The following is a 21,403-nucleotide window of genomic DNA, read 5'->3' on the forward strand; positions in this document are numbered from 1 at the left end:
TTTTATGTTTATTTTTTGGTACTGAGCATCAAACTTGGGCCCTTGCGCCTGCAAGGCAGGCACCAGAACCACTGAGCTAAATCCCTGGCCCACTTAATGCATTTTATAGAAAATGTGTATACCTCCAACAAAGTGAGTTTTGCTCTAATTTATGGCTATCATCATCACATCCTAAAGAATATATGCAAACATTTTCCTTTGATGGGTATTTACTTTGTTTCTATCTTTTCTCCCATACATAAATGGTTGCAATGAATATTTGTGTATATGGCCTTGATTTATTTTGCCCTCCTCAGGAAACCTCCTTTTCCTTCCATCATTCTGTGGATTCAGTTACCAGCTCACTGAGTTTTATCCCTGACACCTCTGGACTCCGTCCTCTCCCCATCTCCAGGGCTACTGCCTAGTTTGAACCTTCATGATATCTAATTGGAATGACTGTAGTCTCCTAGCTGCTTCTACTTCACATGGTATCCTTCTATTTCACCCCATCCCTCGCCCTCTCCCAATTATAATTCCTTCTGCTTCCAGAGTTATCTTTAGGATATGAAAATAGACCTTATATTTCCCCATTGCTCCTTAGGATGCATGCAGTGCAGTTACCCCGAAGAAGTAATGATTCGTTGGAGATAACAACTGGAAACCAGCACCCAGAGGATGCAGAGCAGACAACAGGAGTGGTGCCAGGCTCCAATGCCAGAGGACCAGATCCATCTAAACTGTTAGCTCCTGCTTAACTTCAGCTGACAAGTGCTACAAGGAACGTGGGCCAGGTTTGCTGCATCTAAGTTTTCACACACAAAAAACTGGAAATCAGTTTTATGGACTTTTCTGGAAACTTTCCAACTTGCTGGTCATACCAAATGCCTGCAGTGTGAAACCTTTGTCTTATGGTATCAAATGTGTCTCCGCCTGTTTGTGAGCCTTACGTCTTACTCTTCCTCTTTTCATACCCCTCATTGTAGCCAAATAAAACAGTCTGTAATTCCCAGAAATTACCAAAATCTTCCCAGACTGCTTTTTCACATGCCACAATCACTGCATTGATGATCATTCCCTGTTTGTTCATCCTTTGGGAGGTATTTCACCGTTGAAAGATAGTTTCATTTAATTGACACTTTGTCTCTGGACCTAGTCAGAGTCTTAAGGTATAATTAAAACAGGACAGGAAAGCATAACATAGAGAACCTGACATTAGGAGTACCTGTCTCTATTGCCACTTTTTGAAGGCACAAAATCAGCTTTTGATCAGATGTAGAAGTGAAGTAGTGACTTCTGTCATTTGTTACTCGGTATACTCTGCTGTAAGGTGTATCCATGGGTTATAACTTAGCTCTACTTGCTGAGCACCTACCATGCACTAGACCACAAACAGGGGATTCATGTTCATTGTCATTTGACCCTCACAACTACTCTTCAAGGCTAGTTTTATCATGCTAGTTTTTCAAGTGAGGAAACAGTCTCAGAGAGGCTCAGAGGCTTGCCTGGACTCACATGCCTACTGAGTTGTGGTGTTTGAAGCCTTAGTCTTCTAATCTCAGATACATTTCCATTATGTGCATTGTCACCAAAGACAGGCTCAGTACCATACACAGGGGCCACACAGGAGGAGGAGGAGGAGGAACTGGGAATGTAATTCAGTTCAGTGGGAGAGCTCTTGTTGGGTGTGCTTGAGGAACCAATGATCCCCAGCTACTGCAGCAGCAGGAGCACGAGGAGAAAGAAGGGGAAGAAGAGAATACAAGGGAGAGAAGAAGGGGAGAAATGGCTTTTATTTTTCATAATTAGGTACATGATTGAAAAGCACAAGCTGAGTGTGGTGGTACAGGCCTGGAATCCCTGACTCTGGGAACTAAGGCAGGAGGATTGCAAGTTCGATTGTAGTCTGAGTAATTTAGACCCTGACTCAAAATATTTTTAACAAAATGTAAGGGCTGGGGATGTAGCTCATTGCAAAGGTCCTAGGTTCAAGCCACCCCACTCAAAGTAATTTGTCCAAGATCACTTTGACCCTGGTTGATAAAGATCTTTATTGAAGGCTTGCTCATGTCCTGTAGTTATTTATCACCACTTCTCACACCCTGAAAACATTTAGTAATAATAAAAATAAAACCAGAAGCCATTATGAACTTCCAAGGTTGAAATATAAATGATTCTGCTCAATGAGCCCCAATTTACATTCCTAAGAATTCAGGTTTACCAGGGTCTCACTTCTCCTGCACTGCCTTGTGAAGTCCTGTCTCAGGCAGGTCTTCAGGTTGGGCCCAGTGTTTTCTACCTCTGATTTCATTCTCTGTAGTTGTATTCTCTTCCAGTCTTTCATTTACATATATTTAGATACCTAATTTCCAGGAACTACTTAGTACAGGGCAGACAAAATTTTATTTCCCTTAAGAGTCTCACAGTCCTTTTTTTTTTTTTTAAGAAGGAAAGCATCATGTTTATTAAGATTTCAAAAGGCCAATGGAGAATCTAAAATAAGGAAGAAGTAGAATGCATAGTTTTAATCTCTCTTGATCAATGACAGTACAATGTCTATACAAGTAATTACCATATCTGTTTTCATCATCCTAATAAAACCATTGATATTTCACTGTAATGCATATTTGGAATTTGTATTTTAATACCTGATTCCTTTTAAATTATATAGCCCTTAAAAGTGGGACATTTAAAAATAGAAAGCTACAGGCTATTCAATTAAACTTAAACAAAACTGAAGGTAGCTATTGTTAAAGATGCAAAACAGTAATTGGGCTATATGGAGCTAAAGAAGGATATTTTTTTTTCCCTTGTTGAGTATATTGGTACATTTTAGGTATACAGTACAGTTACATTCATCATTGGGATCTTGTACCTTTATATGACAGGTCTTGGTTCTCATTTTTTCCCCATACCCCTGCTCTCCCTTCATCCCCTCCTACCCTCCCCATTTACAAACAGTTTATTTCCATCTTTTCATATTCTCACATTTTTTTCTCTCCCTTATTATCTTTCCCCTACCCTTCCCACTTTCCCTACACCTTTAGCTCTTTTCTTCCTATTTCACATGGTCAATTATCTCATTAGGATCTTATGTACTATTATAGTTTATAGAGGCAGACATGGAAATAAAATTTCTAAAACAGTGTCCAGGCCCAGTGATATCATAAGAATAGTAGATGTCAAACACTGCCAATTAGACAGAGCAGCTCCAAATAGAGGAGGGGCCACACTCTGGTCCCACCAAGAAATCCAACTTTCAAATTGTTGCAGTTCATGACTGTGGCATAGTTGAAATAATGAAAGATTACTCAAAGTCAACATCCAATTCAAACTCCAAGAAGAAGGAAGTGCTCTTAACTGAGACCCCCCTCAGCATTAAAGGGTCTCATAAAGACAGCCCAGAACTGAAGCTTCTGTGGCTTTTTATTGATAGAATCAGGAAGGACCAGGGAAAGGTCAAGGTGGCCTGTTATATGATTGACTTAAGGGCCAGGATGAGGACCAGAGCATTCATTCTTTAAAACAATGATCCTACGTGGACTTATAGCTCTGTGTTTTAATCTCTAATCATGCATTCCAGGTGGTTTGGGCTTTTGGCAAGCAATCTCAACATCAAATGTCTTTTGGAAACACACTGTTGTTCCTCTTTGGGCCATGTAGAGGAAGTCAATGACTCCATAGGTTTATGGAGAGCCAGGAACTGTTCCTCAAATTAGCTGATAATAGGTGGCTTCTATCAGAGAAAAATCTAATCTGAGGACAAATGGCACCTTATCTTCTTTTCTTATTGCATTTACTTTTCTCAGTCTGCTTTGATCAAGAAGCCCTGAAACTTTAAACATGTAGAACCATACTTATTAAAGATTACATTCCTGATAAGTCTTCAGGATTGGGCTGGGGAGTTAGCTCAGTGGTTCTGCTGCCTGCCTTGTAAGCACAAGGTCCTGAGTTCAATCCCTGGTACCCAAAAAAAAAAAAAAAAAGACTTCAGGATTAAAGGTTAACAGGAAAGATTCTAGCCACAGCAAGTTACAAGGTTTCCACAAGGCTGAGTCATCACTGATATTCTGACCATGAACCATGAAATATCTTCTCACAGATGAAACTTTTCAAATACATTTCCATTATGAAGAAAGTTTAGCCTTCGAAAGAAAATTCTTCTAAGTTGGGGCTCATAAAGGACAATTATGTATGTACATTAGGAGAGGGCTTAGGTTGTATTAAAAGTAATTTGATAAGCTCTTTGTTCATTGTATTTCAAAGACCAAGTCTAGAAGCATTGGGGAAAGAAGGCTAGAAACTTTCATTATGAGCTTTTTTTTTTTCTTTTAAAAAAGGCAGTAACAATCCCTACAATGTGTTATTTTCTAAAATGATAATAGTCATATTGTAAAAGTGCTCATTCCATGTGAAAATATAGTTGGAAAGCATTGCAAAATGGTGGCACTGTCAAACTGTCCAAAGCAGAGAGCTTGATAATTCCGGAAGATGTACTTTGGGGGTGTGGTTGGGTACATGTGTATGAATTGCTCATATTGGGTTACGGATAACTTGAAGGTGTAGACAAAACCAACTGAAGAGATCCTAGTTAAGAAAAGCCAGAATGCTTATACAGAGAAGCAGTAAATATCATGGATCAGAAGAAGATAAAGCAAAACCGAACCAAACCAAACCATGTAAGGTTGATACTAAGACAACCAGCAAAAAATACTGTATTAAAATAGAGTACAAAAGACTTGGGGTAAAAGACTCAGAGAGGGGCCTTGAAAATCTGAGAGTCAGCTTTATATGATGTTGATGGGGGAAGCTTGCTGAATAAAAGGAATCAGACCAGTGTCCAGGCTAAATCCTTCTGGAATTATATAGTGTTAGAATCCCCAAAATGTTTGAGAGCCACAGAACTCTTCCAGCTCAGCCTTCTCGGTTTACAGATGAAGAAGCTGAGGCCCAGGCAGGGCACACAGCTATTTAGTATCAGGCAGGATTCCCATTTTTAGTTCTGAGCTTTCTCTATGACTTCCGCACACCCTGTTTAACTAGGAAACTTTTATTTCAACACATAATCAGCACTCACTACATGCTAGGTCTTGTGATAGTGACTTTTCGAAGATGGACGAATATCGTAGTTTAATGGATAAGAAAAAGTTTTCAGAACTAGTTCTAATATATATTCCAGATAAAATTATCAGTAAGTTTGAACAATATGGGTAAATGCATATATGAAAATTCTAAGTGAGGAAACAAGAAATGAAATCATACACACACACACACACACACACACACATATGTTGTGATCTCATCCTGTTTGAAATACGTACAAATCTGAGAAATGCAATAATCCACTAATGAACCAAGAGTTAGGGGTCATGCTAAGACTTTCTGTTATAAACACGTGGTTTGGGCACTGGGGCAGGGCGGGGTGGGTATCTCAGTGGTGCCACTGCCTGCATCTCAAGCACAAAGACCAGAGTTTGATCCCTCCCCGGAGAACAAACAGCATTTATTTGATCTTTCTGCCTGGAGGGCCAGGAACAAATTTCTATGCTCCTTGTGGTATTATCAGTGCATGTTGTCCCAGGAAACTCCACCCAAAAGGAGCGCTCTCCTAAGGAGATGAGCATGGTAGAAAGGAGGGGGATAGCTTCTATTGGGCCTGAGGAGGGAAAGGACCTTAAAGGATGCAAGTCTAGCTTCCTCAGGACTGAGGCTTCTTTGCCTCGAAGCTGGTTTCAGATCCTTCAGGCCTGGACTTGGCGGGGAACCTGATTAGAGGCAGTTGGAGGTGGTTGGTCCTGTGTGATGTCCGTCTGGTGAAGCAAAGTCCTGGATAAAGACTGGCTTGGGATGGGTGGGGAGACACCCTGGGTTCCTCTGGACGGCTGCATCCTAATAGGAAGCCTGAGGGAGACAAACCTAAGGAACACTGTCTGGAGCTCCTCGCTTGCTTGCCTTCTTGAGATGATTTACTGGGTGTCAATAAGATACATGTGTTGTGGACCCATTCGTGACTTTTTTTTTCTTAGTGCTCATCTAATTCAGTGTGTGCACGGGGATGCTGAGGTGAGGGTTGGCTGGATCTGCCGCAAAGCAAAGAGCCCCTCTCCCTTAGGCCCTATCCGGTCCCTCCAGCTCCCTCCACTCTCTCCCACCTCCTTCCCACGCGTCATCGCCCCTCGCACCCCTCCCTCTCCAGCTGCTGCTGCTGGGCTCCCGCGCCGCCTCTGCAGTGTCTGCTGCAAGCTCGGTGGCTGCTTGCGGCCGCAGGGACCGGCAGAGGCACCCCGCCCTCCTTCCCGCCCGGAGCGCTCGAATCCTAGCTGGCCGGTGCCTCTGAGGACCGAGTAAACTTTGAAGGTAAGGATGGACGCCCTGGACAGAGAAGAGCCTAGAACCTGACCAGTCCCTAAGAGCCAGGCACTTCGTGAGGGGCTTCTCTGAAGAGCTCTGAAAAAAGGGGATCAAACTTAGCGCTAGCAGCCCCCAAAGAAAGGAACTATCCTTCCCACAGGCAACCTAACTACCGGCCTCTGAGAGGTTTAGTATTCACAGTAAGGATGTTTGCATTGGAGTATAAATGGAATTCTTTCTACTCAAGCGGTGCCAGAGGGGACCCTCTTTATTTTTATGATTATTAACAGATGCCTTTGGAAAAGGTGTAAAACTTATTCCTGGGAATTCTACTCTTTTAAAGCCACTTTGACAGAATTACTGTGGAAAGCTAGATCCCCCCCCCTCCATGATGGTATGAAATCAAAGTCTTGCTTCAAAATAGTGAAGAAAAGAAGAGAAAGCTGGAAGGAGGTGGATGAAACAGAACCGGCAAAGAATTGATGAAGCTGCAGCTGAGCGATGGGGTTCTGTTTTTCTCTCTGTGCTTTTTGTACAGTCTCGAGATAGAAAGCTTTTGAAAAGTTGTGACAATACATCGGCCTGATTTCTCTTTTTCCCATTGTTGTTGATTTACAAAGAAGCTGCCTGTCATTTCTCCCCACACCCAAACCTTTTTCATTTGTGAAAGCAGCTTTCACTTTATCCTAAGTACATGTGCCTCAACAGAAAATTGCAAAAGTCCTGTTTTGCTGCTTGGAATCTGGTTTATAATTTAGAAAAGAAAATGCTAAAATATCAGCCAGATAACGCATCTAGGTTTGAAAGTGGCAACCAGCATCATATGGAACTGTATTTTTATTATAAAATATTGAAGAAGTTTCTTTAGTGTGAGAAAGGGTATGCGTAGATATTCTCCCTCCTTTTATTCCACATAGCTGGGAAACCTGTAGGCTTTTAAAAATCACATTTTTTAAAATGTGAGATTATTTAGTGTACGCTTGAACACAAAATTTGCTCATTAAATATTAAAATAACCAGTTGCTAGTGTGGGTTCATTTCCCTTACTGAGTAAATTATTTATCTTTCTGTGCCCAAAGTTTAAGTGTCCTCATGTATACTGCATTTTAAGAGCAGGATCAGACTCAGAATTTGGGAGGATGAAGCTACTTCACCTTAGCCCTGAATTAACTTTGCAGATGAGAAATCTGACATGGGAGGTTAGGAAAGAGCTAAGTCAAATATTAGTACACAACTCATTATTTTAAAATTTCAAAAGTTTTAAAGCTTCATTTAGGTACAGATGATGTGTGATTAGCTAAAAGCATGGTGATCATAAGTTGTTTTTGAAAGTTGGTAACCCTAATACATTTATAGATATTCCTTCCTTTGAAATTCCTACTTTAAAAAATATCAAGTTAAGTCAGGAGCCATACGCTGTGTACTTCATAAGTCATGAAATAAAAGAGCTAGCGGCGTTCCCATGGTGAATGCCTAGTGGCATCTAACCCAAATTTTATTTACACAAAGCATATCTTTTGCATAAATTGAGATGTACATGTCCTGGAAAAATAGCTGACAAAATACAGAGAGGTTTTATTTTTTTTTCACTGTGATGAGAAACAGAAGTTGTAGTTTACTGTAAAACAATTATCCCTGTGACTTTACCATCTTCCTTTCCCTCCAGTACTGCCAGACTTCTAAAGCAGACATTACTTTGTCTCCATTCCTGAAACTAAACTTAAAAATAGTGCCGTGGCATGATATTTTGAATAGAAATTGGCACACCGTCGATGAACTTTCTTGCCATTTATGCTCAGCGTAGAATCAGGGGAGAGCTTATCCTTTAGTAACAATTCTAAAGTATCTGATAAACATATGTGAAATACTTGGCAGATTCCGTATTTTCCTTAGTGTTGGACTGCAGTGAGTTTGACAGGCTGTTTAGCAGTGCTGTAGATCATGGTGAAAGTGCTGGCACTACAACTGTTTTTAGAGAAAATTATTTGGCTGTAAACAGTATTGCACTCAACTCATCAGGGTGGGCTCTGGGGCCTATAGGTGGGTTTTCTAAATGTAAGAATTTCCTATGTGACCAGCACTAAGTACATTGTTAGACAGATTCCACCCCCAATCTCTCCTGGTTTAAAATAAATAGTTTCAAGCCCGGCGTGGTGGCACGTGCCTGTAATCCCAGCACTCCAGAGGAGGCTGAGGCAGGAGGATCACTGCCTGGGCTACATAGTGAGTTCCGAGACAGCCTCAACTTAAAAAAATAAAATGAAGTAAAATAAAATAAAATAAAAAATTGTTTCACACCCGAGTGAATGCAATGATTTATGAAATGCCTGCGGTAGCTTCGCCCTCCACAGTCTAGCTTCGCCACCTCGTGGTGGTAACATAGACAGCAAGTGTGTTCCTAGCACTGAAACCCTCCTGAGGGTCATCGAACAAATGACTTGTGTTTCCTCAGTCCGGGGTTACTTTGGAGCTGGTAGATATCTTAGAAGGTTATAGCCAGCTTAGTGGCAGAGAAGAACTGCTATCAGAGAGATTCCAATAAAAGGATTTTAAAATGATACACAGCATACACAGCATAGTTAACATTTAATATGCATTTGTTGAATAAGCAAATTTATACTCCAATTCTTTTTCTCTAGCAATTCTTGTACATAACACCATACAGTGTATCATGATCTTGTTGAATGTCTGTATAATTTTTCTTAAAATGAGAATTTTCATTTATGTTTAAGGCCCACGAACCAGTCTTCCTTGCCTCATAGCGCTTCTTTCTTTCTCACCTGGGATCGAACACGGGTCCTTGCGCTTAACAAGGCAGGCGCTGGAACCACTGAGCTAAATCCCCTGCCCTTACTTTTTCATTCTAAACATCCAGGGCTGACAATTTTAGAATTCCTGTAATTTCCTTTAGCTGTTGCAGCTGATTACCAGAGCCTTAACGACAGCACAAATTTATTATCTTAAGTAAAACTTGAGTGACTTAAAATGCAAATTTATTACCTTAGGTACCTGGAGGTCAGAAGTCCACAGTGGGTCATTAGGACTGTGTTCCTTCTGAAAGTTTCAAGACATAATGTTTCCTTTCTTTGGGCAGGTTTTTGAGGCCGTTCACATTCCTTGGGTCGTCTCTCCAAGTCACTTCAACCTCTGCTGCCATCTTCCCAGCTCCAGCTCACTTTGGGCCACCGGCCTCCTTTTATAAGGGCCTGGTGATTATATTGGCCTCACCTAGGTAATTCAGGATAATCTCATCTGAAAATCTTTAACATAATCACATTTACTACATGTCTTTTACTAAATGAGGAACAGGTCCTCTGGGGATGAGGGTGCAGATAACTTTAGAGGCTGCTATTTGCACACCACAATGAGCTAATGCCAGGTAGAGATGTGTGAAGTGTCTTATAAATAAATAACTAAGTTTTGTTTTTAAGAGACTGGGTTCCAATATGTTGCCTTGGCTGGCCCTGAAGTCCTGAGATCAAGGGATCCGTCTGCTTCAGCCTCCTGAGTAGCTGGGACTGTATAGGCACTCAGCTTTCTAAGTGTTGGACGCAATGTTCGATGATGATGATGATGATGATTATATCTGCCATTTGTTGAGTGATTATTGTGCTTTGAGCACTATGCTGAAAACATAGCTATCGGAGCTATGGAAACTGGTATATCTAGTAGTCTTTTTTTTTCTTTTTTGGTTTTTTGAGACAGGGTCTCACTATGTAGTTGAGACTGACCTGGAACTCACTATGTAGTCCAGGCTGGTTGTGAACTCACAGCGTTCCTCCTGCCTCAGCCTCCCGAGTGCTGGGGTTACAGGCATGCGCCCCCATGCCTGGGTTTAGTAGTTTCTTTCAAAAATACTCTAAAGTATATTCCTGTTTAATAAATGTATAAAATAATGTTTAGTCATTAGAACTGTTAAGAAGTGGCAAGTGTAAGTTGATTTAGCTTTAACACCCACTGCCTTCATAATCATTGAAATAACTAGTCTTCATTCTCTATCTTCATTATGTCACTGTGGAACTGTATGCTTTTGAGGGGGGCTTTAAATCCTGTTTTGTGCAGTGCTTTAATCATTGATTAGCATTCAGTAAGGGCAACAGTGGATCAGGAATTAAGCTTTATAAAATTCCTATTTTCATACACATCTACTCCCCCAAACAAAGGTGCCTGAGGAGGTTTTAAAAAGTGTTCTCCAAAACATACCCGTTGTTTAATCTTGTTTTATACCTGTTTACTGTCACTCATCACGCACCTCCTCTCCCACTTGTGGCTCGCTGCCTGAGCCTTTGCTTCTGCCCACCGTTATTTAGGCTGTCTGGGCCAGGCCATCAGGTCTCCCTATTGTGTGCCAATCTTTGCTGAACAGGTGGAAGATGAAAGACGAGGAGATGAGAGCATGACTTAACTCTTGGGTCTGTGTGTGTGTGCAGGCAGTGGTGTTTGGGGGGACAGGTGGCTGGGGTAATGAATGGCTAACTGAAGGACAGCCAAGTTGTAAAAGGTGGTTACGCAATCACTGGTATGTTGTATCACACATATTAAGGTAGAAACTGGTGTCGGCCTTACAGGTCTGACTGAAATAGCCCCTGACCCACACCAGCCCTCCAGAAAATGTTTGATGGATTCATGGAAAATTACATCCTGAGGCAGCATACTATAGAGGGCTATGGAAATGGACAACTACCTCACTAAACATCACTAAAAGGAACCAGGTAAAAAAGAAAGGTATAGGCATGTGGGGTCCGTCACCTGGTAAGGGAATGTAGTTCAGTGTAGATCCTCAGCATCTTCATTTTTCATTCATTTTCAAGGAAAAGAATTGATTTGAAATATTTGACATTGGGACCAACCATATGATCTTTCATTGATACACCAACCCTACCTAAACTAAGCTATAAACTCAAAAGGAGGCAGGAAAAAAGGAGGGCAGGAGGAAGGGAGAGGATGCCTTAGAGTATAATTCCATACAGCATAGTATAATTCTATACACTCTATATTTCAAAAAGTTAGGTTTTTCTTTCACTGTAGATTGCTGCCTTAGTCATTATTTCAACTTTGACTTGGTTTCTTTTTAGGTTGAGAGCCTGATGGAGTTCCAGAATTCTTAATGTAAGTCCAGGCTACAAATAAGACACAGGGAATACAGTTTGAGAGTCTTTTGGCTCAGTAATATTTAATCAAATTGAAGTTTAATAGCAAAGAGAAAAATATATCACAAAGCCACAGATATTCATGGAAGCATTCATTTGGGAAGTCTGTGAAGTAAAGATGTCTTTGAACAAACAAAGGAATTTGAGAGTGAATTGGAAACTCTCCTTTTTACAATTTTTACTAGTGCATGTTTGCAGGACATAATTATTATATTCATCATGGGGAGTTGTTATGTGTACATAGCATATTATTTTTTTCCCTTCCTTTCCTAGTCCCTGCTCCTCTCCTTTCCCCCATCTCTTGGTCTCTTGAAACTATTTTGAAATAAAAATATGTGACTGCAAATTTGGCTATTTAGAAACTACATGTTCTTTAACTTTGGCTCATAAACCAGTTTAAAGCGATATTAATTCCCCATTAAAGTAGAATAATAATGAGAAAATATGTATTGACTACTTACTTTGCTGTGGGCTCAGTGGCTCTTTGCATCTACTATCTTATATAATGGCAGTTTGAGGTAGACTTTTTTTTTTTTTTAAATCCCTACTTTGCTGGTGAGGAAAATGGAACCTGGATAATTAGTGAACTGCCCAAATTTATATGCCTAATAAGTGGAAAGATGAGACCTGAGCCCAAGTCTTCTTACTCTACTTGTAACCATTATGCTGCTATAAGTGCACAAATGTTCTAAACAGTTATCAGCAATTTACATATGTGAGGAAGTAAAAACAAACAAGAAAAGGTTGGTAAATCATCTCTTGTAGATATACATTCTCATTTCCATTAATAGACTAGGAATAAATGGGCAGTTACACTCGTTCTGTCAGTAAGACTTCCTTTCCATATACAAACAGTCCTGATGTTCCCTAATTCGCCTCTGCTCCCTTTGTCTCCAGGACCCTCCCCCTGTCAAGTACATGATCGCAGACTCACCATGGAGAGCAATGGCTACAACCTCACTTTAATTAACCCAAATTGGAATTTGAAGGCCCAAATTCAAGACACCTGGAAAGTGACAGTAAAAGTCACAGCTAGAAAACAGAAAAACAGATGGGGGTAGAGGAACACATGGGACATTAGAGCTTTCAAAATACTGCAGCTGAGTTATCAGTTGGGACCATGCCTCTTTAGTTCAGTGAGTTACTGCTCTTTGATGATGGGTCTATGGAGACAGAGCCACCCAACTGCAGATTGCTCCATCAGTAAGAGCTATCATTTATGTTGACATTTTACCACAAGGCAAAGTTAGATTTTCCAAAGGAAAGTGTCCTTAAACATTTGTCCAGTATAAAATTACAGACCAAATTAGACGGGCTAACTAAACCTCTGTCCTCTTATTACTGTGATTCAGAGGTCATATTACAAAGCTCTTTGCCCTTCCCTTGCCCATGGATAAATGTGGGCATGGCTTTATTCCTGTGGTGCACTGCAGCAGAGCTCCGGACAAAGCTCGAGAGCCTGTGTCATTACACGATCCCTAGTGTCGGATGGAGACAGGCCTACTGAATTGGATTTTTTCTTACATGTATTAAACCACTATGTGAAAGTAAGTTATGTGTACTTGACAAAGCCAGAGCCATTTGATATTGGTAATTGCCAACATGGTAAAAGAAGAGACTCCAAATAAACTTATTTTGTAAGTAAAGATAAGCAGATATTATTTGAAACCCAGTGAAGCAGTTATCCCTGGAAAAGCTTCTTTTTGGGTTATAGTGCAAGTTGCTACATCAAGTCCTTGGCTGCTACAGTGGATGTGAAAATTTACTAAGTGTCAGAATCCTTTGGAAATCTGGTTAAAACACAGCAGGGGAGCCCTGCCCTCTAGTACAGGGTGGGCTCTAAGAATTAGCACTTTTAACAAGTTCCCAAGTGATGCTGTGGCTGCTGGCCCTGGGACTACCATCTGAAAAATCTTGGTCTAATGTATTCTTTGGCTGAACAATCAAAATTTGGGCCTTCAAACACTCCCCTGTGGAACCAAACAGGAGATTGAAGCCAGAGCCTTCATACTGAGCTACCTCCCAACCCTTTTTTATTTATATTATTATTTTGAGACAGCATCTTACTAAAATGCCAAGGCTGGGCTTAAACTTGCATTCCTCCTGCTTCGGCATCCTGGGATTACAGCTGGATTCAACCACAATTCTTAACTACTCTGAGTTTGGTTACCGGAGTATGTGTTCACCTATACATTTACTGCTTTGTATCAAGTATGATGTTAAACTGACGTATGGGATTAAACATTTCAAAAGTTTTTGTCAAGGGCTTTGAGATTCAACAGATTGGAAAATCAGCACACCATATTTAGTGAAAAAATGAAATTATACTTGAATACATTTGGACTCTGGTGGGCTTTTCTTAAAAATCTACAGAATCATAGTAAAGAGTACTTTTATTTGGTAAAGGGGTATGGTAAATTCTAGATTTGAGGGCCATATGCCAGTTCAGGGGTTTGCATAGTAAACAATCATCCTATTTTTTTTTTTTTTTTTTTTTTTTTACTGGGGATCAAACTCAGGACCTCGTGCTTGCCACACAGGCACAGAACCACTGAGCTAAATCCTTGCCCAAATCATTTAACATTTATATAATACCTAATAACTGAAAACTTGCAAGACTAAATTAATGCTACTGAAAAAGGAAACCTAACTGAGCAAACAATTCTACAATAACATGATTTAGACATCCTAATTTTGTCCAGGAATGCTTTTTACACAGTACTCTAAAGACCACTATAAACATGGGTGTGCATATATCACTGTGGTATGATTAGTATCGTGATGAAATATACAAACTGAGATCCTGTGTATCTCTTGGTGTGGATAGCTGGTGGCTATCAGTCTTTTTTTTTTTTCCCCTCATTGAGTTTATTGGTACATTTTAGATATACAATACAGTTACATTCACATCAAGATCTTGTACCTTTACATGACAGGTCTTGGTTCTCATTTTTTCCCCTTGTCCCTGCCGTCCCTTTACCCCCTCCTCCCCTCCCCATTTACAAACACTTTATTTCCATTTTTTTTTGTTTTCTCATATTTTTTTCTTTTCCCTTATTTCCTTTCCCCTACCCTTTCCACTTCCCCTACACCTTTAGCCCTTTTCTTCCTATTTCACATTGTCAGTTATACCATTAGGATCTTATGTACCATTATAGTTTTTCACACCAGAGAAACTATTCAGTATTTACACGTGTGACTTATTTATTTCACTTGAGAGTATGACCTCAATATGTATCCATTTTCCTATGAATGACCCTAGTTTATCATTTTTATGGCTGTGTAGTACTCCATTTTATAGAAAAACCACATCTTTATCCAGTCTCCAACTGATGGGCAAATGGGCTGTCTCCAAATTTTAGCTATTACAAACTGTGCCACTATAAACATGGGTGGGTGCGCATGTATCACTGTGGTATGATTCTTTTAATTCTTTTGGAAAGATACCTAGCAGAGGGATGGCTGAGTCAAATGGAACCTCTAGTCCCAGCTCTTTGAGGTATCTCCATATTTATTTCCATAGTGGTTGCACCAGTCTGCACTCCCACCAACAGTGGAGTAGGGTTCCTTTCTCCCCACAACCCCACCAACATTTGTTATTGTTTGATTTCTTGATAGCAGCCATTCTTTGTGGGGTGAGGTGGAATCTCAGTGTTGTTTTCATCTGCATCTCTTGAATGACCAGTGGTGTTGAACATTTTCTCATATATTTACTTTATGCTTTTATTTCTTTGTCTGAGAAATATCCGTCTTTGATATAGTTATATACCAATTACATTACAGGCAGCTTTTGTTATAAATGACTAAAAAGCAATGTAGTATAAAATTCATGTCCCAAATAAAAAATATCCCTTGAGTAAAATTTGGCGCATGCACACGTGTGTGTGTGTGTGTGTGTGTGTGTGTGTGTGTGTATTTTTTGTACCGGGGATCAAACTGAGGTCCTTGCACTTGTAAGGAAGGCAGCAAAACCACTTAGCTAAATCCCCAGCCCTTTGGCATATATATTTATATATTTATACACACACACACACACACACATATATACACACATACACACAAAGTGTGTATGTATTTATACCTATATATGTAACTTTAGTTTGTTGATAGGTTAAGAAGCAGCAAATACTTCTCTGGTTTTTGCATTTTTCTTTTAGACAAAGACAACTTTTGGAAACTACCCAGTACTCAGAATAGTTGCTGAGTTGTTAATCTTTTTCACTCCAATTCAATTAAATAAAGTTTATAAAATACTCTTTGTGAAAACTACATAGAAAGTGACAAATGAAAATACTAAGTGGCTGAACAAACCTGTTAGCAATATAAACACTTTATATAAAGTAAAATTTGCCACTTTATATAAAGTGATGATTACAGATTACAAAGGCAGTTTTTTTAAAACATTATATTCTCTTTTTTTAACCATATCCACAGAAGAATATCTTATCTTCAAGATAAAATGAATTACAAGCCATTTAGTAACATTAACTCTAATATTAACCAGAGTCAGGCATACAGATGTGAGTTTAAAAATGGAAATTTCAAAACTTCTATATATTTGCTGATGCCATCATGATAAAGGGTTATTATAAGTTTAATATTTTCAAGTGTATGATGGTTCAAAATAGTTTTGCCATGTGCAAATCCTGTTTACCAAGAAACAAGCTAATATATACTTTTTGTTCGATCAAAAGAATGTGACTAGTTTGATAATAAAATTACAGGTGTGTGTATGACAGGCTAACCCCTATGGTGTTAAGGATTGCCCTTATTCAACTCCTGGTCAGGGTCTGGTTTCCTTTCACGACAACACTCATCTTCTTATCTATGGATATACCCTGGTCGTTGGTCACTGTGAACATTCCTTGGCACTTTTTTTTTTCATGTAAAAAACAGGTTTATTTGAAAAAATTGAGAGTGAAGGTCCTGTAGGAGTAATCTAACCTTGAATTGCCTCTCATTTATTCAATACATAAATTATTTGCTAAGCCTTAATATCTTAACTATTAGTTAAAATCAATCTGGAGCCATAGCTCACAGATTATAGTGATGCAGAGGTTCCAAATTGCTGTTCCAGAGGTTACTACTACTGTTTGCCTCCTTCCTCCTTGCCCAGCAGCCACTGATACACATCAGTTCCACTAAGCGGATATATTCACATGTCAGTGAGCCTAGGAAGGAGAAAAGAGGGCAAGGAAATGTAAACAATAGAAGAATTATATATAGTGTTTGAAATACTGGCAATATTAAAATATTTAATTTAAGCACACTGCTCTTAAATGATAACCATGACAAAAGGAACAAGTATCTCATCATGAACATGTTCCCCAAGTGGCAAATCCCATACCATAGTCTGTTTTCCACAAATTCTTACAAGTTATTTTGGTACAATGTTCCACTGTAAGGCATTTTTTGTATGTTGCTTTGCTTAGCTGTACTTTGACTTTTTTAAAAAAAAATGCATAGTACATTTTTTGATCTTCAGCATAAAATGGCCTGTGCTGTATATTTTCTTTTTATGACAAAGGGTTCTATAAAAATGTAATCAGGTCAATGACTGATGAACCCATTTATTTATTTCTCTACCACTTTAAAGAATATTGTTCAATGATTTGCACTGCATCTTTACAGAAGCTTGGTCTACACATTCAAGTTCAGCAAAACTCATTCTGTTCCAGTGAACATTTTTTGAACTCTGTAATGGGAATTTACATTCTGAGGAACTTATGCTCCCCCTATCTTTTTTAAAGATCTTCCTGTGTAGCCGAGGCTGACCTTGAACTCACTGCATAGGCCAGGCTGGCCTCAAAGTCACTGCAATCCTCCTTCCTCCGCCTTCCAAGTGCTAGGACTAATGGCCTGTACCACCACATCGCGCTGTTCCTGGTTTTAGGAGCTAAAGCGCTGTGAGGAGATTGCAGCACAGACTCACATAGCCTCTACGAATCATTTAGAAATGTGGTTGTAGAAGGGTTGGGAGAGAAAAGAAGGCAACCCCAGCAGAGGACCCCTCTCCTCTCCCGTGGTCTGGGCAGTCTGGGAACAACAGGTGAGGATAGGGAGGAAAAGATGGGTTAAGGCTGGTGGAGAAAAAGCTGGGTGAAAAACAATGAATGATTTTGAAAGTTTGTATGAACCCCCTTCGCATATTTAATCTCAGTAAAATCCAAGTAAGGTGAAAATACGGGTTCTGACTTGTGGTTAAGGTACTTTCAGGCTCAAAGCTGAAATGAAATGGATAGGTTAAATTTACAAAGAAAACACTATAAAGCTTCTCTTTTTTCTTTTTCTTTTTAAGGACAAAATAGAAGAACAAAATGGAAAATATGCTCTTTTGGTTGGTATTTTTCACCCCTGCATGGACTTTCATTGACGGATCTGAAATGGAGCAGAATTTTATGTGGCACTTAAGTAAAGTTCCCCGGGTTGTGAGTGAAAGCACCTTCTACCTCACCAGCCCCTGGTTTGAGGCAGATGCCAAGATGGTGACAAACAGAATGTGTGGCATCGAGTGCCAGAAGGAACAGCCTGCTCCCAGCCTTTCTGAGTTGGAGGATTCTCTTTCATACGAGACGGCCTTTGAGAATGGTACCCGAACCCTAACCAGGGTAAAAGTTCAAGGCTTGGTCCTGGAGCCCACTCGGAATAGCACCGCCAAAGCAGCCCCCGTTAGGAGAAAGAGACAGGTGTACGGCACAGACAGCAGGTTCAACATTCTGGACAAGAGGTTCTCAACTAACTTCCCCTTCAGCACAGCCGTGAAGCTCTCCACCGGCTGCAGCGGTGTTCTCGTTTCCCCTACTCACGTCCTGACAGCTGCCCACTGTGTCCATAACGGCAAGGATTATGTGAAGGGCAGTAAAAAGCTAAGGGTAGGATTGCTGAAAATGAGAAATAAAGGCAGCGGCAAAAAGCGTAGAGGTTCTAAGAGGAACAGGAGGGAAGCTAATGGTGGTAACCAAAGAGAAGCAACCAAAGAGAGTCTAGAGGAGAGAATTCAGGGCGGAAGAAGAAAGAAAGAATTCGGTGGGGGTCAGAGAGGAGCAGAAGGGAGGCCCTCCTTCCAGTGGACCCGAATCAAAAGGACCTACATTCCGAAGGGCTGGGCAAGAGAAGGCAGTGCTGACCCTGCCCTGGACTATGATTATGCTCTCCTGGAGCTGAAGCGCGCTCACAAGAAGAAATACATGGAGCTGGGAATCAGTCCAGCTGTCAAGAAGGTGCCTGGCAGGATGATCCACTTCTCTGGATTTGACAGCGACAGGGCTGATCAGTTGGTCTACAGGTTTTGTAGCGTGTCTGACGAGTCCAGTGATCTCCTCTATCAGTATTGCGATGCAGAGTCAGGCTCCGCTGGCTCCGGGGTCTATCTGCGTCTGAAAGAGCCAGACAAAAAGAAGTGGAAGCGCAGAATCATCGCCATCTACGCCGGCCATCAGTGGGTGGATGTGCACGGTGTGCAGAAGGACTACAACGTGGCTGTGCGCGTCACTCCCCTGAAGTACGCCCAGATCTGCCTCTGGATCCACGGAAACAATGCAGACTGTGCTCTTGGCTAGGAGAAAGCTGGAAGAGAGTTTACATATCATCTAAATTGCAGAAAAAAGCCTGTTCTGATTAAGGAGGTCGCCTCATAGGTTATACCTGACCTTGAGCCTATCAACAGCATTTCAGCATTTTTACAAATTTACTTTTTCAAAATTAGGATACGTTCACACATTTAAAAATGTTTAGGGACAGATATTGAAACATCAGATGGGTGCCTCAATGCTAAGTATATTCTTTTTACACAGTGGTAAGTTTTATTTGCAAGAAGACTTTTATAGCCTTTGTCTTCCTAGAAATTAGACACTTTGAAAAAGCTTCATCCTGCTACCATAAAACATGATTTCTTAGTGGACTTAGTAAAAGAAGAATCCAACAGGATAGTACTTGTGTGTAAAATGTGAAACTGCACATACAAAAGTAGACAGGAATGCAATTAGACTCAAGAATGAGAGGAAGATTAACAGTTCGTATTGCTCTCAGATGGATTCATTCAGCTCAGGCCCTCCGTGTTTTTAGTTTTTTGTTGGGTCTGAGAAATCTAGGCTTTTGTTTTTTAAAAAGAGCTACACATCAGAAGAAGTGGCAAACTTTGTAAACAAAAATATTGCTTTTAAAAAGAGAAATTGTAGCATCTATTTAAAATGGGATACTTTGTTCTATGAAAGAAATTAGAAAAGAAATAGGTAAACAGACATTTTTAAAAACTTTTATTTAAAACTCAAAATATGAACTTCTGTATGTGTAGGGAAGACATTTCACAGATTATGTATTGAAACCACATCATTTTATATATACATTTTACTGTTTAAGAGGTGCTATGTTTTTAAGGCTAAGAATTCTGTAATTTTTTTTCAAAATTTTTCTCTCTTGATAAAGTCACCTTTTTCTTTTTCTTCCTTTCTTCCTGCCCTCCTCCTCCCTCAAACCCAGGGCCTCTGACAGGCCAGCAAGTTCTCTACCACTGAGTTACACTCCCAGCTCCAAATGCCACTTTCTTAACAGGACCAGTAGTGTGTTTGGGTGAATTTTCTGATTAGTAATTTTAGATATTTCTTTTACTAAACATTGTATAATTTACAAATAGGATTTTTAAAAGACAAGCTCTCACTATGTAATTTAGGCTGGCTTTTTAAACTTGCCACAATCCTTCTGGATCAGCCTTCTGAGTGCTGAGATTACAGGTGTGCACCACCATGGCCTGCTACAAATAAAACTTTTGAAAGTAAGTTCTGGTTATCTTCATTAGGGATGAAGGCTGCACAGTCTAGCTAACGTGGCATAAGCAGGAAGAGGTCAGTAGCTCTCCTTGGGCAAAATGCAGAGTGGGCATCAATACAAAGTTCTTGAATTCAGCAAATGTTTGCAGAATGGCTATAAAAGGGAGTTAGTTCAGGGCACTGTGCTTAAGGAGTTTTACTGACCTGTAATCTAGTACACCCTAAAATGCAGGAATTAGAGGCCTGATTTTTGGTCTGCTCTTCCTGGCTACATCCCCTTCTTTCAAGATACACCCAGCTCTGACTTTTGCCAGGGCACAAATTTATTTTAATGATTATTTTTTAGATATGTCAACATGAGAGATTACACCCTTGATTAGTATGCAAAGAAGTATTTGATTAGATTATCATAAGTGATATATTTTATAAATAGTTCTCCAAATACCTGAAATTCAACATAATGCATATTCTTTTGTAATTTTGTTAAACTCAATAAAAATCCTTTAATCAGTTATAACTCTTACAGTATCTGAATATATGTTTTACTTAAAGAGTTTTAGCAAGTGGTAACTCATTTCTTTAAAAAGTGGTCGGGGATTTAGCTCAATGGTTCTGGCACCTGCCTCACAAGTGCAAGGTCCAGAGTTCGATCCCCAGGACCAAAGGAACAAAATAAAGATCTATTTTACTCTAAGTAAATCTCACTGCTAAGTATTTTATTATTGCTTCTAATGGATTAGAGCTATAGACACAAAAACTTTGGTCATTTTATTTTGGGGGGAGAAACAGCTATAGGATCACTGCAACCAAAAGTATTTCAGGTGAATTGTGCATTTTTATACACTTGTAAACACACATCATCTTCAAGATTCTTCAGATGTAATTTCTGCGATTTGAGTATATTCTGAATAACAGCATTCTTACTACAGTAGTTTGGTGCTTAAGGTTAATATGTATTTTCTTAAAATCATTAGCCAATAAACTTGTTTTCTTTTAGACAGGGTCTTACTACATAACCCAGGCTAGTTCCAAATTTGTGACCCTCTGGCCTCAGCCTCCCATGTACCTAGGGATTATGTATGATAACAAACTTCCTTTCTAATGTACTTTTCAAAAATACAAAATTTTGTTCACTTGATTTATAGTTTTGTTGAATCT

General features: G+C 39.8%; 1 protein-coding gene across 2 annotated transcripts; it reads left to right on the forward strand.

Annotated features, from left to right (window-relative positions):
• The first annotated feature begins 6,198 nt into the window (after window positions 1-6,198).
• On the forward strand, window positions 6,199-19,677 carry Prss35 (serine protease 35). 2 transcript variants are annotated; one of them, XM_010631146.2, is made up of 2 exons: window positions 6,199-6,336; window positions 17,779-19,677. In XM_010631146.2, exon 2 carries the CDS (start codon window positions 17,798-17,800, stop codon window positions 19,037-19,039), a length of 1,242 nt encoding a protein of 413 aa, XP_010629448.1. In that variant the 5' UTR covers window positions 6,199-6,336; window positions 17,779-17,797; the 3' UTR covers window positions 19,040-19,677. The 2 variants fall into 2 exon arrangements, with proteins under 2 accessions (XP_010629448.1, XP_010629449.1); XM_010631147.2 differs by lacking the exon at window positions 6,199-6,336 and adding an exon at window positions 9,527-9,562.
• Window positions 19,678-21,403: the final 1,726 nt, after the last annotated feature.

This window comes from Fukomys damarensis, unplaced genomic scaffold (assembly GCF_012274545.1).
Source record: "Fukomys damarensis isolate Sample0158 unplaced genomic scaffold, DMR_v1.0_HiC HiC_scaffold_14, whole genome shotgun sequence".
Classification (NCBI taxonomy): Eukaryota; Metazoa; Chordata; class Mammalia; order Rodentia; family Bathyergidae; genus Fukomys; species Fukomys damarensis.

What these genes read in the sequence shown, in the direction of transcription:
- Prss35 (XM_010631146.2), top strand. Translation starts at nt 17,798, where the DNA reads ATGGAAAATATGCTCTTTTGGTTGGTATTTTTCACCCCTGCATGGACT.